At 42.3% G+C, this 18500-nt stretch overlaps 1 protein-coding gene across 1 annotated transcript in view; it reads right to left on the bottom strand.

Annotated features, from left to right (window-relative positions):
• The window catches only part of TANGO6 (transport and golgi organization 6 homolog), a 207676-nt gene that overhangs the window by 147234 nt on the left and 41942 nt on the right, over positions 1-18500 (bottom strand). Inside the window, 5 exon segments of the mRNA XM_020989092.2 lie at positions 2486-2649; positions 2652-2676; positions 3846-3972; positions 8818-8994; positions 13488-13600. Of these exon segments, the coding sequence (XP_020844751.1) occupies positions 2486-2649; positions 2652-2676; positions 3846-3972; positions 8818-8994; positions 13488-13600 (606 nt within the window).

Raw genomic sequence — 18500 nt, forward strand, 5'->3', positions numbered from 1 at the left:
AGAAAGTACAGATCATACAGGAAAGGACGTCAAGGGAAAGAGCGGTATCAGGAGGGAGCCAGGCCTCAGTGAGTACCAGAGGACTGAAGAAATGAGAAATGAAGAGGTTTAAAATAAAAGAAAATTTGGAAATTATGGGGCAGGCATTCCAAAAGCCACAAAAGCAGACAGATAGGAAGTGGGACAGTGGGGGACAGGGGTGGGGGCTGGGAGGAGGCGAGTAGGAGGAAAGGACATTGGAGAAAGGGAATACGATTTATACTTCCACAGCCAGGGGTTCAGAGATACTGCCATGAGGAGAGCGTGAGGCAGTGGGGATATGCTAAACCCTGAGGAGTGAGTCTTGCAGATTATCAGTAGCTGGAGAGAGGTCCATTGGGGAGGCATGTGATCGGACTGTCTGAGGTCCTCCCTTGAGGTCCACCCAGCGGCAGGAGGTAATTTTTTTATCTTCTGAAGCCCTAGGAGTCTCAGCTCACGGCAGGCAGGGGCAGGAGGAGGCGGGGTCCCATCAGAAGGAGTCAGGAAGTGATGATGCCTCCCATGCATTAGAAAAGGCCATGGGTGGTATGAGGAAGAAGGAGCCTTGGCCTTCACTGTCATACTGTTGCTACCACTCTCTTACAAAGGGTTAAGGATGAATGCGTAACACTAGGTGATAGCACTGTTGCGTTATTTCCATTCCCAGAAGTACTCTGAGACAAAGAGCTTCAGTTTGGGTAATAAAGTCTCTAGAGAGTTCATGTCAATACAGGAGGGAAAAAATCACCTAGAGGGGATTAGTTAATTCAGAGAATAAGTCTAGAGAAGAAAATATCACTATTATTCTCTTTAGAGAGGTGGAAGGTATAAGAGTTGACAGGTGGCTACAAATTTTCCCATCAGGAGACATGATAAAGTACTGCCTGATAGAAGAAGGTGGATAATACTGGGGTCTCAACAGAGACCAGGGATTCAGAAATTTTCAAGCAACAACCCAAGTCTGACATGTAGGGCAATACAGTCCATTCTGGTCAAGGGGTAGTAGGTCAGACACATTTATCACAGACACATCGGCCAAGGCCACCACTGAGGATGACACTTCCTTGGACAAGAAGGTCCTCTGTAGGGGCAGCTAGGTGGCACAGTGGATAGAGCATCGACCCTGGAGTCAGGAGGGCCTGAATTCAAATCAAAATTCAAATCTGACCAAACACTTTACTACCTGTGTGACCCTGGGCAAGTCACTTAACCCCAACTGCCTAAAAAAAAAAAAAGATCTTCTGTAACAGGCCCAGAGGGGTTGCCCCTCCCCTACTGGACACCTGTAGTGATAAGGACACATTTCCATAGCTCAAGCCAAAATATGCCTCTTTGTAACTTCCATTCCTCATTCCTGGCTCTCCCCTGCAGAACCGAGAAGAAAAAGCAAGCCCTCTTTCACCTAAGAGCCCTTCAAATACCTGGCAACAAACCTTATGTTCTCCCCATCCCCAGCTTCTTTGACCTTTCTTACATGGCCAGGCTCAGAAGCCTGTCATCCTCCCAGAGGTTTTCTGTTAGAACCTCTCCAGATTATCCCTGTCCTTCCTAAAATGTGGCCCCAGGGCTGGACACAATACCAAAAACTATCCCCTCCCCTGTCCTGTGTACTTTGCCTCTTGATGCAGTTTAAGACAACACTAACTTTCCATTACGGTATCCCTGCGTTTTAGCTAGCATTTTGCCAGTGTTTGTTACGTTATTAATTCTGTCACATTATTCAGTCTGTATTATCGTATTTCTGCTGTTATTGTGATGGTGATCAGTATCCATATTTACATTAGAGATAGAAAGACATTTTCTGGACCTTTTGACCATTAGATAAAGTATGAAATAGCATACCTTCCCCTCATCTATGGAACACCTCCTCTCTCTAGAGAATAAAACAACTTCATTAACTGTGCTGCCAGAACTTCCTGCATTCCTACAAATGCTGACTTGGATTGCTAAACTTTTTATATTATTGGTTTGCAAAGCAGCCCTGTGCCCTAACATTTCCTTAGAACGCTTTCAAATGTCACAGGACAGAGTGGAGATAAAAATTAAGTAAACACAATGTGAGGAGGAAAAGTAATTTAAAAATCTAAAGTACCATCATTATTGCCATCAGTGACAAAGAGAAATCAGATTTTCTAAAATATGCTTAGGGACCAAAACAACAATTTTACTGATTTACATACTGGTTTACATACTGTTTTGGGGTTTTACAAAACACTCTTCCAACCAGAACCTTGTCAGGTGGCTAGCGCCAGCATCATTCACTCCTTTTGGACAGGAGGAAGTGACGATATCAGTGAGGGCAAATGACTTGCCCTCAGTCTCGCTGCGAGCAAGCTTTTCGGGGACCCCTCCCCCACATCTTGGTGCTCTTTTCACAACCAGACAGGCCAACAAGCATGAGCCTGGCGACTTCCTCTGGCCTGACAGTGGGCCACCAGGGTTCCGGGGCTCAGGCCTGACTGACCTGGGTGATACTGGTAAAGACCGTTTCGGACATTCTTTCGCACAGAACGGCCACCACGTGCAAGGTCAGCAGCTTCTTCTCCTGCTCTTCAACGAGAAAACTTCGGTATTCTTCCAGGGCCAAGAGGCTTCCATGGGAGAGGGGCTCGGGTGGAACCCTGCTTTATCTTCCGCTGCTACATGTGTCAGCTCCTGGAAGAGCAGGTCAAAAGAAAAAGTGACATAAAAAGCAACAGAAACAAGCATTTCAGAGACAGAAATCTAAGTAATCAGCACTGAATATCATTATGCCAATCACCCTACATGGAGTCATCTGCTTAATATATCAATACTGTATAATCTATCATTTAGCCTTCCCAGGATTCACTTAAGGATATTTATTCATATCCCTCCACTGCAGACCAGTTTCTAAGAAATACCACATTTACTAGGGTTCAGAGGCAAAAACAAACAAAACAGAAAACCTCAGGGGCCTTCAATTCTACCATTAGGTAGAGTTGCCCATTAAAATGCAAACATTGCTGTAAGTGGCAAAACCTTAAGCCCAGTATCAGCTAAGGCCCCATCGAGATTAAATGACTGAGAACAAAATCTCTGGAATGAAATCAAATCTATGGCCAGGAAGATGCAGGAAGCTGTGTCACATCCCAGGGAGGTGGACCCTGGGCCCTGAAGCAATGTCCCTCTCCAGAGGGGTACTTGCCTTTTGTCACCCCAAACCCTCTATGCTTCCCCAGGAGCACTGCTTCCTCCTTCTAGAGTGGAGGTAGCTACAGACGGACCCTCTTCCCCCCCCCCCCCCGCTCAGGTTATCAGCATAAACACCATGGAAGATCTCAGAGCACCAGAACACAGCTGAGATTGAGTAAGGGGTAGCACCCTCATCTCCCTCTTGGGAGCAGGCACCCCAAAGGTTCTAAGCTGGTATGAGAGAGGCTAAGCTTCTAGGGCTCCCCCCAAAATCCCTCACAAAATAAGTCAGAAGGAACAGGTCTTACTCAACAGCTGCAAAACCTCCTCCCATTAACTTCAGAAGGGTCCTTCCTATCCACCTACAGCAATGATTAACCCTGGCACAGACTAAGGGTCAGCTTTGTAGGTAAAATCATAGCTAACATAGTCTTGGAAAGAAGCAGGGTTAGTGATGACATCTGTGCTGCTGAAGAAAGATCATCCTCCTTCCTATCTGAATGAAGGGCTGCCAGCAGACCTGCCTTCACACTCTCTGGTAACCACCCTGTTAGTGGTGAGAGGAACCTGTAATTGTGGGCAACCTCCGTGGGATGGCACGGGATTCCACCTCATCAAAACTCGAGGGCTCTCCGGGACCCTGCCGCTGCAGTGCTGTGTGTAACTCTTACCTCCAAACAGCAGATGAAGAAGTCTCCTGCCAGACCGCACTCCTGGCACTGAGACAGCAGGTCCACCAGAAACTCTACCTGATCCTGCTCCGAGGCGACTTTCTGATACAGAACTTCGTCCTCGTCACTGCAATGCAGGACAACATTTACTTTGTCAGCATCACCTATAAGCAGGACATCAAAAAAACCCAAAACAACCCGTATTTTTCCAAAGCAACACTTTTTTCTAAAGCAACACTTTACTCCTATACAGATTATCGTCCGAAAGATTTCAGATGGAGGGGGGGATTTCAATAACCTTATGAAGTATACAAATGAATAGCATTTCCCATGCTGGAAATTTAAATGATTAATTTTCAATAACCAGGCTACAGCCCTGTAAACATAATCATTTGCTTTAATCTGCACATATAATACATATGCCCTAAAGAAATATACAACTATTAATAGTTATGATTTACATATTACTTTAAGATTTGCAAAGCACTCCCTCACTCTCTCTCTCTCTCATATATGTGTGTGTGTGTGTGTGTGAACACACACATATATAATATAAAATCCCATTTGATCCTCACAAAAACCCTGTGAGGTAGGTGCTATCATGATCCACATTTTACAGTTTAGAAAACTAAGGCAGGAAGATACTAATTGACTTGCCCAGGGTCACAAACTAGTAAGTGCAGAAGGCTAGATTTGAATCGAGGTCTTCCTGATTCTAGTCCCAGCATTCTGTCCATCGTACCACTTAGCTTCCTTAAAACTAAAAATTGATTTAGAGAACCTATCTATTGAACCCCCTTAATTCGCATTCTCTAAAGTTCCTACTCTCTCATTCCTAGGAAAAATGAGTTGGAATAGCTTCCTACAAAAGACTGAAACAGAGGCAGCTAGGTGGCACAATGGATAAAGCACTGGCCCTGAAGTCAGGAGGACCTTAGTTCAAATCCGGCCTCAGACCGTACACTTGACACTTACTAGCTGTGTGACCCTGGGCAAGTCACTTAACCCCAATTGCCTAAAAACAAACAAGCAAAAGACTGAAACAAATAAAAGTGGGTAGTAGCTGAGACAGAAGCCAAAGTGGGGGTGCTGAAAGGGCAGGTGGAAGAATCACTTTCCTCCCAACGCACACCAAGTCACCTGTAATATTTTTCCTGCTCTACTCTTCTTCCCTGATGCTCTTTACAGCCAGCCTTGGCTGTAAAGCCACCAAGGGGCACCAGAGGAACATCGGACAGAGGGGCCACACAGGTAAAGAGGATGGGAAATAAAGTGAAGGGGGATTCTGAGGGAATTTTCCTGTTCCCCAGGGACCTCCTACCTCCCCATCCTTTACCACTTCTCTCTGATTTCCTGCTCAGTCTACCACATCCTGAATCCTTCCTAGACTTCCTCGCCCTGCCCTTCAGTACACTTCTTAAGGGGAGTCTGGAGATAGTAGGGTCGGGGCCAATCAGGTATGTGGCTCTCTCCTGCTTCCCTGGCCTCTCAGCCTCAGGGGAGCTGCCCCCTTGGTTCTCCTCATTAGATGACCGGGCACTTCTACCAGGAATGGCAGGGGCTCCCTGTGTGAGAGAGCCCCCACTTAAACTGCACTATCGTTGAGGGGAAGGAGGAGACACCCATCTGGTAACTGAGCAGAGGCGACCTGCTGCTGGTGATCCCCAGGGAAAGGGGTGGTAGTCAAGAAGATGGAATGGGAATTTCTCCCTGAGCTGTACAGGATCACAAAGCCCCCAGCTCCTGAGGGCAGGCATCACACTCACTGCTCTGACCGTCACTGGTTTATCAATATTGGCACTCTGAGATGTGCTGGTCCATTTCTGCAACTACTACCCTCCAAAATCCAATCATCATAGGTAAGGAATGATACCTTTTGTTTAGCAATGTGAAAAGATCAGTTGAGTTTAGAAAGCGAATACGAAATCCTAACAAAAATGGATCTGCCCCTACAAACTTTTCATGAGGGAGTAATAAGAGGAGGAAGAGGATTCGTGCAAAGAGACTTTGTGTATTATCCCGAATAGTGTGGGACTGTTAGGAGAAGTAGAGAGAAGTCAAACATATTTACAGTGATAGCCTGCAGCGACTGTGGCTGTGATCTTTTTCATTGCTAAAATATTTTAAATAATTATGCTTATTATTAATGATTTTTCACTGTTGGCCAGGTATACATTTAGTAACTTTCCTATTTACTTAATCCTAGGTGTTTGAGAGTTGTAATAGAGAGATATGAGTAACTACTTTCAGGAAAGGTGCTTTCTCCAAATTTATTAAATAAAAAATAGCAACAGTTAATTTTTACATGTAGCTTTAAGGCATGAAAAGTGCTTTATTATCTCGCTTGATCCTCACAATAGCCAAAGTGCTATGATTAGCCCCATTCTGCAGATGAGAAAATTGAGCCTGACAAAAGTTGTCAGAGTCACACAACAACTAAACTTCTAAGGCACGATTTAACTCAGGTTTTCCTGATCCAATGATCTAATTACATCACCGAGCTGTCTGGATGAATTGTGATGGGGGCTCTAAGCCTAACTGATTAATAGATATGTTGACATTTTTGATAATGAATGAGGAAATATCCAACATACTCTTACATCAGCTTAGAATCTGGAATGATACAATTAAACATAGGAGTGAACAAGTGAACAAAGACGAAGAAACAAGTTAGATGGTGACTGTGTAACCCAATTAGATGTGGAACCCATCTACTTTACTCTGTCACATGTGAGAGCAACTCTTTCCCAACTTGCTGCAGAAGAAGATAAGATTTGAAGCTATTTTTCTTCGGTCAGCAACATCACACTTCCCAATGAGCATCTCTGACCCACTCATAAGACACCTAGAGTGAGGAATCTGGGTATTTAGCTTTTGAATTAGCTGGTTTATCAGCCCATGGTGTTAGATTACTCACATTTTCCCTAATTTATATATATTTTTTTAAATAAAGAAAAAACTGAAATGTACTTATGCCACTTCCAAATGTCTGTCTAGTGGCAGCATTATTTACATCTATGTACAATATTACATTTGAAAAAGCATGATATATTCTTTGACCCAGCTAACATACTATTGGACATACATTCCATCAAAGACAGAGAAAAGGGCGCCTGTGCAGAAATGTCCATAGCAGGTCTTTTTTGGTAACAAAGAAATGGAGGCAAGGTGGGCAACCATCGATTGAGGAGTGGTTGAACAAATGAGGCATGTGAATGCAATCGAATACTACTGAATCAGAGGCAGCAGTGAATATGAGGAGTGCAGACAAACTGACGAATTACAAAGAACCAAGGAAAGAAAACAACCCTAAAGATATGAGAACTCTGAGCAAGGCAATGTCCAATCCTGACACCAGAGAACTGATGGTGGAATAGGCCTCCCTCTACACAGGGGAAAGATTACGGACTACAGGTGCAGAATAGGTTTCCATGAAAGGGTGGGCATCATTAAGAAGGGGCAGAAATGTAAAAATGTTTTTAAATAAATATTTATTGAAAAGAAAAAGGCACGATAGTAACTAGTGGAATAACACTGTTTTATTGTGTCAATATTTGGCTGCTAAATAGTCTACTAATTAGCTTATGTGCAGTTCCAAAAATAATACAACCAAAAAAAAAATCAGTACTGTTCTTCTCTTTGATTTATTTAAAGCTATTTATAAATTCTTTATTATCAAACTGGTACTGTAAAGCTAACTCTATTACACACTTGCCTTTTGCTCTCTCATTAAAATGCCTGAATTATGCCCTGGAGGGATTACCATTAGTGGCAGAAATAGCAGCAATCTTAAACATAAATGATAGAAGGGGGAAAAAAAACCCACCTCACATATCCCTCTAGTGGTAAAAGAGGAATTTATTTCCTCAATAGCTGCCTATTCAATTCTTTCCCTCTTGGCAAGGAAACCTATTTATTCCCATCAGTACCAACAGAACCCTATCACCACTTGATGATTTGGATATCTCTTCTTAACGAACTGTATTTATGACTCTCCTATATCAAATCCAGTGGGACTCCCAGTTAAAAATGGTTCAAAGAACTGTTCAAACACCTGAAGTATTTAAATATTTCAGTATGTGTGCACATCTAAATCACAAAACCTGATAACATTCACCAAAAATTAGACAATTTGAGGACTGGGTCTCAGTTCACTGATTTATTTACCAAAAAAAAAAATCCTTCACACTAAAATGGTTCTTAAAAATGTCATTAAATGAACCTTGGGAATAAGGAGACATGCACAATGTTTCATTCAACAAATGCCTACACGTTGCATGCGATGAAGGACCCCAATAGGAAACACAGTAGCCACTAGTTAAACATATTTACAACGTGATTTCTGAACTGGAAGTGTATATTTTAGGGTGGCATGTACTACACACGTCACATAGATGTTATAGGATCCAAAGCACACACACACACACACACACACACACACACACACACACACACACACACAGAGAGTTTGGCGATCTCCACAAATCAGACCGGGCACAGTACTATGGCTCCAGGTCAGTAGGTAAATTCCAGGCACAGAAGACTCCTGTAATTTTCTCCTCTGAACTCAAAAATAGAATAGATGAAGACCATCAGACAAACCTAACACACTAACCCTGCACCTACTTGAATCATTTTCAGGGAGAATGATTTGGTTTCCTGTAGTGCTGAGGTTAGCTGTGAGCCTGCCCTTCACTCTGATTCACTGATGTGAAGGCTCTATGAAGAGCTAAGTTTGTCTCTATGCAGAACTACGAGTTTCTAACAAGCTGGGCCACCAATTCCTCAGCTCTTAGAAAAAAGGCCCACCCAGGCTTTCTTAATGCTCACATTCAGACAGCACACGGCAAGGATAACAATCACTAAAGAGAATGTTCCAGGCTTCCTTTCTATGGGCTCCCCTTAGTGGTTAAGCCAAAGAATGGGTTAAATCAGGTGTTGAGAACAGCGAAAGGGAGAAGGATGTACTCACCTGCTCGTCTCTTTGATGGTTACCATTGTGCTGCCTTCACTGGCAGCTCTGAATTCACACAGAGGATGGAGAGAAGGCACTGACCTATCCAGACCCGCCAATCCCTTCAGAGCGGCCAGAGCTGCCTTTCTCTCCAGCTTCTTCAGCATCCACAACAAGATCTCTTGGCAAAAGGACCTGGCAGGAAGAACAGTGAGGCATAAGCCTGTCTCCTACACTGTGAATGAGCGAATACAGCCAAAGAATATGGCCCCTGTCACTGAGCAGGGCTGCTCTGCTCACCAACTTCAGACTGCAGGATCCCCAAGCATCCAACGGATGACTGATGACTCCTTGGCTCTGGAGGCAAATCAGACAAACATTTATCAAGTACTTACCAAGTGTCAGGCCATGGGCTAAGAGCTGAGGATGCAAAGAGGGGGAGAAAAGAAAAAAAAATCCAGCGTAGTCCCTACTCTCAATGAGCGTACATTGAATAGGGGAGACAACATGAAATACCAATGTATACAAAGGTCATCTGTGAGGGGAAGGCGCTAACAGCTGGGGAGACCAACAGAGTAGTGCTGAGGACCCTAAAAGGGCAGCAGCCGCCAGATGACATATTTACCTCATGATTTTTTATGTTGAATTATTTTTTTAATTAATTTATTTTGAATTATCAATGATCACTTCCATAAGCTTTTGAGTTTTAAATTTTTCTCCCCTTCCCTCCCCAAGATGACGTGCAATCTGATATAAGCTATACATATACATTCCTATTAAACATATTTTCACATTAGTGATGTTGTAAGTAAGAATTAGAACCAATAAGAGGAACCACCAGAAAGAGGGAACAAAACACAACAGAAGAAAAAAAATAGCAAATAATATGCTTCGATCTGCATGGAATTATTTTATTTAAGGTGGTATGCATTACACATATCACATAGATGATATAGAATCCATAACACACACACACACACACACACACACATACAAAGTAGGCTGGGCACAGTACCATGGCTCCAGGCCACTAGGGAAGGCTTCCTGCAAGGTGAGGCTTGAGCTGAGTCTTGAAGGAAGCCAGGGATTCTAAGCGGTGGAGAGAGATGAGAAAGGAGAACATTTCAAGCATGTATTACTGCCAGTACAAGTGATACACATGGATTCTTTTCCACTTGTTTGATCTCTATATTCTAACACAAATCCTACAGGGACTGTATTTTGGATAAACAAAGCAAATATTTGTAATAAAGTCACATACCTTCCATGGGGCCAATACTTATGATTAGGAAGTATCACAATTATGCTACAAAATTCCCCACCATTAATGCAACCAAGATTTAAGAGAGCAAGACAGCAAAGGAGGAAGTTACCCTTTGATCCAGTCATACCACCATGAGATGAGGCCCCAAAGAAATCCAAAAAAGGAGGAAAAGGACCAATAGAACAAATATAGTTATGGCAGCTCTTTTCATGATAGCCAAAAATTACGAAGTAAAAGGGTATCCTATTGAGGAATGGCTAAACAAATTCTGGGATATGCAAGTGATGAAATATTGTTGTACTATAAGAAATGATGAAATAGTTTCACGGAAAACTGGGAAAACCTTGATGAACCAATACAGAGGAAAGTCAGAACTAGAACAATTTATATAATGACACAACATTATAGAGAAAATCGACTCTGGGAGACTTTAGAATTCTGATCAGTGCAATGATAAATGATGAGTCCCAAAGTCTGAAGATGAAACCTATCATTCATCTCCTGCCAGAGAGGTGATAAACCTAATGTGCGAAGGAGATGGACATTTCCCAAATGTGCGAATGTGTTTTGCCAGCCTATGACATGTATGAATTGAAGGCTTTATTATTTTTTCATTTGCTTAATGGGGAGAGGGGAGGTAGTGGGAGGGGCAGAACAAAATTTTTTTAAAAAAGAAAAAAAATATTTGCAGTTAGGGAAAAAAATTTAAGTGATATTTAAAATAAAAACAGATCAACTGCAAAAAAAAATTAATAAGCAATAAAAAAGGAAAGGAGGAAATATTGGCACAAACCAAATTCACTCAGTCACTTAACAAATATTTATCAAGTACCTACTGTGTGCTGGAGTTTGTGCTAGTATTGGAGGAGATTCCAGGTTTACATGTGAACTGGTTCCCTGTTCTTATAGATGCTTAAAGTCCAATAGATAATTCAACATTTGTATGTAATACTATGAGGTCAATAAAGCCCTTTGCTCTCAACAAAGATACGCAATGTCATATAGTTATCATTATCTCCACTTTACAAATGAGGAGTCTGACAGGCCCAAGATCTCATAGCTGGTAAATGTCAAACCCAGGGTCCCTGCTGTATACAAAGGAAGCTGAGTAGTAGCTTTCTGGGCACTACCAGTATACCAGCAGAGCATGAATCTACTAACAAAATGGGTCAACAGCTACCTCAATAATGCCAGACACCTCAAAGGCAGGATACCGAGGTATTTTATAGCAATGAACAAGACAACAGAGCAAAATTCTGAGCTACATAGATGTGCAGATACGTTGAATGGCCAGAAAGTAAAAACCCTCTGACCTCGGTTTGATATTACCATCGCCTGGACCTCTCCTAAGAACCCCTTAGCCATAAACAAGACATGTGAATCAGATCACCGGGCAAAGGTAAGACAATGACACCTTGGAAGATGGGAGGAGTCTACAACAGTTTAGGGTAAGCTTGACTTTTCCCCAGAATGTGGGTGGCGGGTGAAGTTGCAGGGGTGGAGACATAAGACACAAGAGAAGAATTATGAGAAAAGTGACCTGGGGTTACCCGAGTAAAACTTACAGCAAAGGAGAATATTAAATCTAGCTGACTAAACCTTAAAAATAGAATTAAAATCAATTTTCATTTTTACACCAGGTCTATCCTGTCCAGGCCTGGTTCTCTTTCTACGACATCCTAGCTATCAAGTCAATCTGATGAAGACATGAAGGTACTATAGCACTCCTCTCAAAACAAGTTTAAGCCAAAGTTACCAGACAAAAATGGTAACTTTCCGTTGCCAATTTCATGTTATTCCTGAAAAGTAGGAGCACACCAAGAGACTGGCTAAGACGTTTCAGTGCCTTCACCAGTGTTCCTGACTTCCTATGACCTAGCTTCTGTCTTCTGGTCTGTGCCAGACTTTGTAACGCAAACGTCCCGAATGGTGATGGTGAGGGGCAAGATGTGACGGGATGAACACGGGACTAGGGGTCGCCAGGCCTGGGCTCTATGGGTACCAGAAGACTCGGCCTCTGACCCCAGCTCTGTCTACATGACCTCTGCCAAGTCAAGTCCCCTTTCTGGCACTTACTAGTTAACCTTGCACAAGTCATTTAATAACTTTGCTTAGCTATAAAATGATGGTGACACCCACCCTACCTAACCACTGTGAGGATGAACTGTGATGATGTGAAATGTTTTATGAACCATAATGCATGAAACAAACAGAAGCTATTACTATGAAACTTGAATATGAAAAACTAGGAGGAGGGGAAGGGAAACATAAGTACACATTATGATACAGTTTGTCATAATTTCTAAAGCATATGACAAGACTTCAGCCAGTCTTTAGAATCGAGAGTTGCTAAATAAGCTGATGGTAAATGAGTTGATGTCATTTCCTCTGCAGCCTAAAAAGCATGAGTGAGAAACTCCCTCCATGAACAGCTCTTTAAACTTTTACTCCATCACAGAAGATTACCATGTAGACCCTTAAGTATTTCCTTCACTATAAATAAGACATTGTAACTGCTATGAGCCAATTCCTCTATCAGGTTTTTTCTCCCCACAAGATGGTTATCAGCCAAGCTCTATTTCCTTCTTCCCGTATGCTTAATTCCTGTATTTCTTGATAGTCAAGCAGTGACATGTTTACACAAGAAAATGTAAAGTCCCTTTCCTAGGAGGAGAACTATCTCAAAAGCCTCACTGCTAGCAAGTCAAAGAATAAAGTAAATACAATTTCCAGTCACCCATGAACCACCAACATTCTCTCTTCCTTCAAACGGTCAGAAAAATGTGTTTTCCAATCTATCCTCCACACAGTGGCCATAGTGGTTTTCCTTCAGTGCAGGTATAACTGTGTCACTCTCTGCTCAGGGACCCATCACCCCTATTACCTCCAACATCAAATACAAATTCCTTTCCAGTCTTCTCACTCCCTTCTACAATCCAGAGATGCCAGCCTCCTGGCCGCTCCTTCCACACAAGCCCCATCTCCTGACTGTATGTCTGTCTGTCCGCCATGATAGGCATGCTCCCCACCCTGCCTATCTCAGCCTCCTGGCTTCCTTTGAGACTCAGATTGCAGGAAGGCCTCACAAGTCCACTCTATGTCTATGCCGTCCATCTAAGATGACCTTCCACTTACACTGCCTATGTCTTGTGGGTATGTGGTTGTTTGCACCTTGTCTTCCCCATCAGACCATGAGCTCCAGGAGGGCAGAGACCATGTTATTGGCTGTTTTGTAGACCCACACACACTTGACACAGTGCCTGGCACAAAGTGCTTGCTAAAGGTTTGTTGACGGCTGACTGTTCCAGAATGCACTTCTGACATCAAGAGAGACAGTCCTAGCTGTAGACCCACTTCTTAGACTGGAGAGGAGAATCACCCAGAGTAAGACTGTGATGTTTCCCAGGTCAGACAAGACTCTTACCTTAAGGGAGACACATTCTGCCGAGTAAAGCAATAGAGAGAGAAAACAATCCTCAGATCTGGAAGCAAGGACTCCAGCAAGGCTGCACCAAGCTCATTCCCAACCACAAACACCTATGGAGAAAAGGGAGTGACAGGTTTAACATCATGCCGAACTGGAATATCAGCTTGGCGGGGAAGGATGGAACCCACCTCTGCCGAGGCTCTAACGGGATCTTCCACAACACCAGAGTCCTACAGCCCAAGACTTTAGCCCCAGTAGTCTTTGACTGAGCCTAATATGGATTGCTAGTAGAAAGCCTGGCATAGAATAGCAGGCAATTCCACAAAACAGTGGAAACTGAATAGGGTACTCTCACACACGCTACTTGAAAAAAGCTTGAAATGTTGGGTAAAATCAGTAACATTTACAAAGTCCCTAACTTCTTTCCCTCCCATGTCTACTCTCCACCATAACCTTTTCCTCTAAAGAGACTGATGTGATCTGGCCAAGATGGCTGCCTGGGTGGATCCAGACCACTCTGCTCCCTGTGTACCTAATCCTGCAAAACACTGAAATTCACGGTAAAGTGAACAGATTCCCCAAGAAATTCAATTACAAACTGTTCAGTAAGGACTACTTCCATCTCAGTCAGAAGCCCGCAGGCAATATGAGAAGGGGACACCAACAAAACCAGCAACAGCACAGATAACAAGTCAGCATCCTCCCAGAACGATCAGAGAAGGGCCAGAGACACATACAGCCTGGGGGCTCTGTGTGTGGAGGAAACAAGAGTGGAGATCTGTGTCCCTCAGAGAAGACCAACCACAGAAGCACTGAGGGAGTGGCAGGGACCAAGGAGGTGTGGCAGCACTAAGACCAGAGCAGCAGCCCAGGCAAGCAATGGCACCCACGTCTCCATCCTGAGACACCCTAGAGGACCTGTTAGCACAGGAATTCAGGGGATCCAGCATGAGACCAAGCAGGGCCTACCACCCCATCCAAAGGTCTATGGGAGGCAGAGCTAGACCCTGACACAAAACCCTTATTCAGGAACTAAGGCTACAAAGTTAAGCGAACAGAAAGAGACCAACTACTAAGAAGAAATATGTAAAAGATCCAAATTAGGAGACCAGAGCTCCATAACAATTACAAGCCAACATTTAAAGGAAAAAACAACAACCAGATATTCCATAAGCACTACACGAATACCTAGAAAAAATGAAGCAAGAGATTAAAAATTAAATAAAAGGTCAGGAGAAAAGAATTATAAAGGGAACAAACAGCTTAGAAAAGATAGTGGTAAAGCTTACCCAAGTTAACAGTCTTCCTAAAAATCAGAAAAGACCAAACAGAAATCAATGATTCATAGAGATAGAAAGGATTAGTGAACAAAATCAAAAGTTTTTCTTAATGAAAAAAAAAAGTAAGGTATCAATAACAATTACCTAGAAAACAGCTCAAAGACAGAGCCTAAGAACTGTTGCACTCTCTGAAAACTAAGATTTTTTTTTAAAGCGTAGACCAGGCTAGACCCACCCCTGGAGTAGACACTATATTTCAAGAAATCATAAGTGAAAAGTACACAAATCTAATAGAACCAGGGGCAAAGATAAAAAGAACCTATCAATCTCCTTGTAAAAAAAACTCTGAAATTTAAACTCCCTGGAATGTCATAGCTAAAATTCAAAGTTTCCATGTTAAAGAAAAAATACTCCAAGCAGTCAGAAAGAGGCAGTTCAAGTACCAAGGGACCAGATGGGATCATATAAGACCTAGAAGCTTCTACCCTAAATGAGAGGAAATATTGGAATACTATTTTCCAAAGGCAAAAGATATTGGCTTATAACGAAGAAATATCTACCTTGCAAAGTTAAATATAAGTTTGTGTATCTTTCAAAGGCTTTCAAGGATTTCTAATAAAAAAGACCAGAGATGAACATTTAGAAGGGGCATATGTATAATGCAGTGCTAACATTCTAATGCAGAAGACATGTGTCTCTTATAGACTTTAATAAACAGTTAAGTAAGAAAACCAGAGGACTTGGGGGTGGGTTGTTCTGAGGGTCTGAAGAATAGAAACAGAAGGAAATACAAAAGGATTACATTAGTGCAGAAAAGAGGAAAAATAGGGTAGAACATTCTATCTCATAATTGGGGTGCATGAGAAGAGAAGACTACAAACACAGAGAAAGGGGTTGGGAAGAACACATCAGGTTAACCTCACTTTTAACTGACCCTAGAGGTAGGTAGGCGGCACAGTGGTCACAGAGCTGAGTTCAAATCCTTCCTCAGACCCTTACTTGCTTTGTGACCCTGGACAAGTGACTTCATCTGCCTGCCTAAGTTTCCTCATTGGTAAAATAGGGATAATAGTATCTACCTCCTAGGGATGCTGTAAGGATCAAATGAGATACCAATGATAGCTAGCATTTATATAGCATTTTAAGGTTCACAGAGCACATTACAAATATGATCTTATTTGATCCTCACAATAACCCTGGAAGATAAGCACTGTTATCTTCTTATTTTACAGATGAGGAAACCAAGGCAAACAACAACTAAGTGACTTGCCCAAGGTCACAGAAGTAGTAAGTATCTGAAGCAGGATTTGAACTCAGGTCTTTTCAACTCCAAGCCCAATAATGCATCCATCTGGCTGTCTGATAATACTTGTAAACCACTTTACAAAACTTACAGAATTCTGATTAATAGTATTATCAGCACGTCCGATGGGATCTAGGATGAAGCACTCTGCTAACTGAGAGGTAACACTCAAGGTGAAGAGAAACGGATTTTTTTGAAAGGGTCACTGTACAGATTCATTCTGCTTGATTGTGCTTACATGTTAAAAGAGCTTTTTTTTTTTTCCTTTCTCTCCCTGGGTTTCAAATCAGGGAGAAAGAAGAGTAGAGAAAGAGTAGAGAATAGTGATACCAAAAAAAAAAAAAAGAGGGGCACTGAAACATTTTTTAAATGCACAAAGAAGCCAGGCATAGTAGTACCAAGTTACCAAGAGGATGAGGCTGGCAGATCACGTAGGTGGGGGAGTTGTGGGCAAACCCAAGCAGGTGTCCACACTCAATCTCATGTTAACACAGTGGGCCCAGCTGCTGGGGTCCACCATAGTGCCTGAGGAGGGGCATACCAGCCCAAGTCAGAATCATGGCAGGTCAAAGAGTAGGGCCGGGCCCATGAGTAGCCCTACACTTCTAGCCTGGATGAGAGAGGAAAACCCAGTCTTTAATATAATATATAAACAAATAAGTAAATGAAATTAAATGCACAGAACTGAATGGAGTTCAGAAGGAAGCACAAACAAGGATAGTTTTAAAAGTAAAATGTAGAATTTGTTATACGTACATATATATATTTTAAATCAAGCAATATGAAAAAGAGATTCATAGTTTCATATATAAACCTTTTTATGTTCTGCTGTGTAATTTATGGAAATGCTCTTTTTCGGAGTTCTAAGTTTAAATTTTTAAAAAATAATTAAAAAAAACCAAACTGATATGAATACAGGGGAAACTCACTGACCAAGTTTAATTATAAAAACACCTGTGGAGAAATGAAAGCAAAGACAAGTAACAGAAGATGACTATAAAAACATGGCACAAAAACTCTACAAAGTAAGCACTTTAATGAATGCTTTTTCGTTCATTCGTTCATTCATTCATTCATTCATTCATTCATTCATTCGTAAACCAATCTGAGGAAAATCTCAGGAACATTAAAGAGCAGAATGAACTGAAGCAGGTAAGGAAAACCAAGGATTAGTGTCTGCAAAAATTATAGGCCAGCAAGCTTGACTCTGATTCCTGGCAAAATTCTAGAATGAATTATTAATGGAAGGGTTAGTGAGGAAGCAGTGATCACAAAGAAGCAGCATGAACAGTTCATCCCAGACTAATCGCGTTTCCTTTGTTGGCAGGTTGAGGAGACTGGTAGAGCAGTGAAATGTTGTCGACAGATTTTATACAGATCTTAGTCAACAAAGTCTCTCACGCTATTCTCGTGGAAGAAACGAGGAGATATGGACTAGACAATATAAAGCCGGGTGGATTCGAGACTGACTGGCCAGACCCAAAGAGCGGTCACTAATGCTTGTTTTTGGGAGTCTCTAATGGAACTTCCCAGAGATCTATTCCTCCCTCTGGGCTAATATTTTATTTAATAACTTGGATAAAGGTAGAAATGGGAGGCTTATTGAATTTGAAAATCATGCAAAGCTGGGAAGAAAAGTTAACAGGTTGGATGGTAATCAGGATCCACAAAGATGTCAATAGTCTAGAACCGGGGTAGGGAACCTGTGGCCGCGAGGCCACATGCGGCCTTCTAGGTCTTGGGGGCGGCCTTTTGATGAAGCCCAACTTTTAAAGAACAAATCCTTTTATGAAGGGGATTTGTTCTGTGAAGTCTGGATTCAGTCAAAGGGCTGTACTTGAGGACCTAGAGGGCCACGTGTGGCCTCGAGGCCACAGATTCCCCAATCCCTGGTCTAGAACTCTGATCCAAATCCAACGTGGTGAGATTTTATCAAGTCAGAACGGTACAATGGAAAAAGCACTCAGGTCAAAGGGTCTGAGTTAAAACCCCAGCTCTGCCACTTGCTAGTGGTGAGACCTTGGTCAAGCGACTTAACCTCTCTGGGCCTCAGTTTCCTCATCTGCACAGTGAGGTGGTTGGACTAGATGGTCTCCAGGACTCCTTCTAACTCAAAAGTGATACCCTCATCAGAATTAATGTAAAGCCTTAGACTTGGTCTTAAAAAATCAATTGCTGATGCAGCTAGATGGTGCAATAGATAGAGCACTGGCCCTGGAGTCAGAAGGACCCGAGTTTCAATCTGACCTCAGACATGTGATACTAGCTGTGTGACGCTGGGCAAATCACTGAACCCTGACTGCCTCACTGGGGAAAAAAAAAAAAGGAAGAAAAGAAAAAATCAATGGTATAATGTTGGGGGTATATAGATAGCCAGCAATTAGTTTGAAAAATTTCTAGAGATTTTAGTTGGCTATGTTGAAGAAG

The sequence above is a fragment of the Phascolarctos cinereus genome, unplaced genomic scaffold (genome assembly GCF_003287225.1).
Source record: "Phascolarctos cinereus isolate Bilbo 61053 unplaced genomic scaffold, phaCin_HiC Scaffold_2;HRSCAF=192, whole genome shotgun sequence".
Classification (NCBI taxonomy): Eukaryota; Metazoa; Chordata; class Mammalia; order Diprotodontia; family Phascolarctidae; genus Phascolarctos; species Phascolarctos cinereus.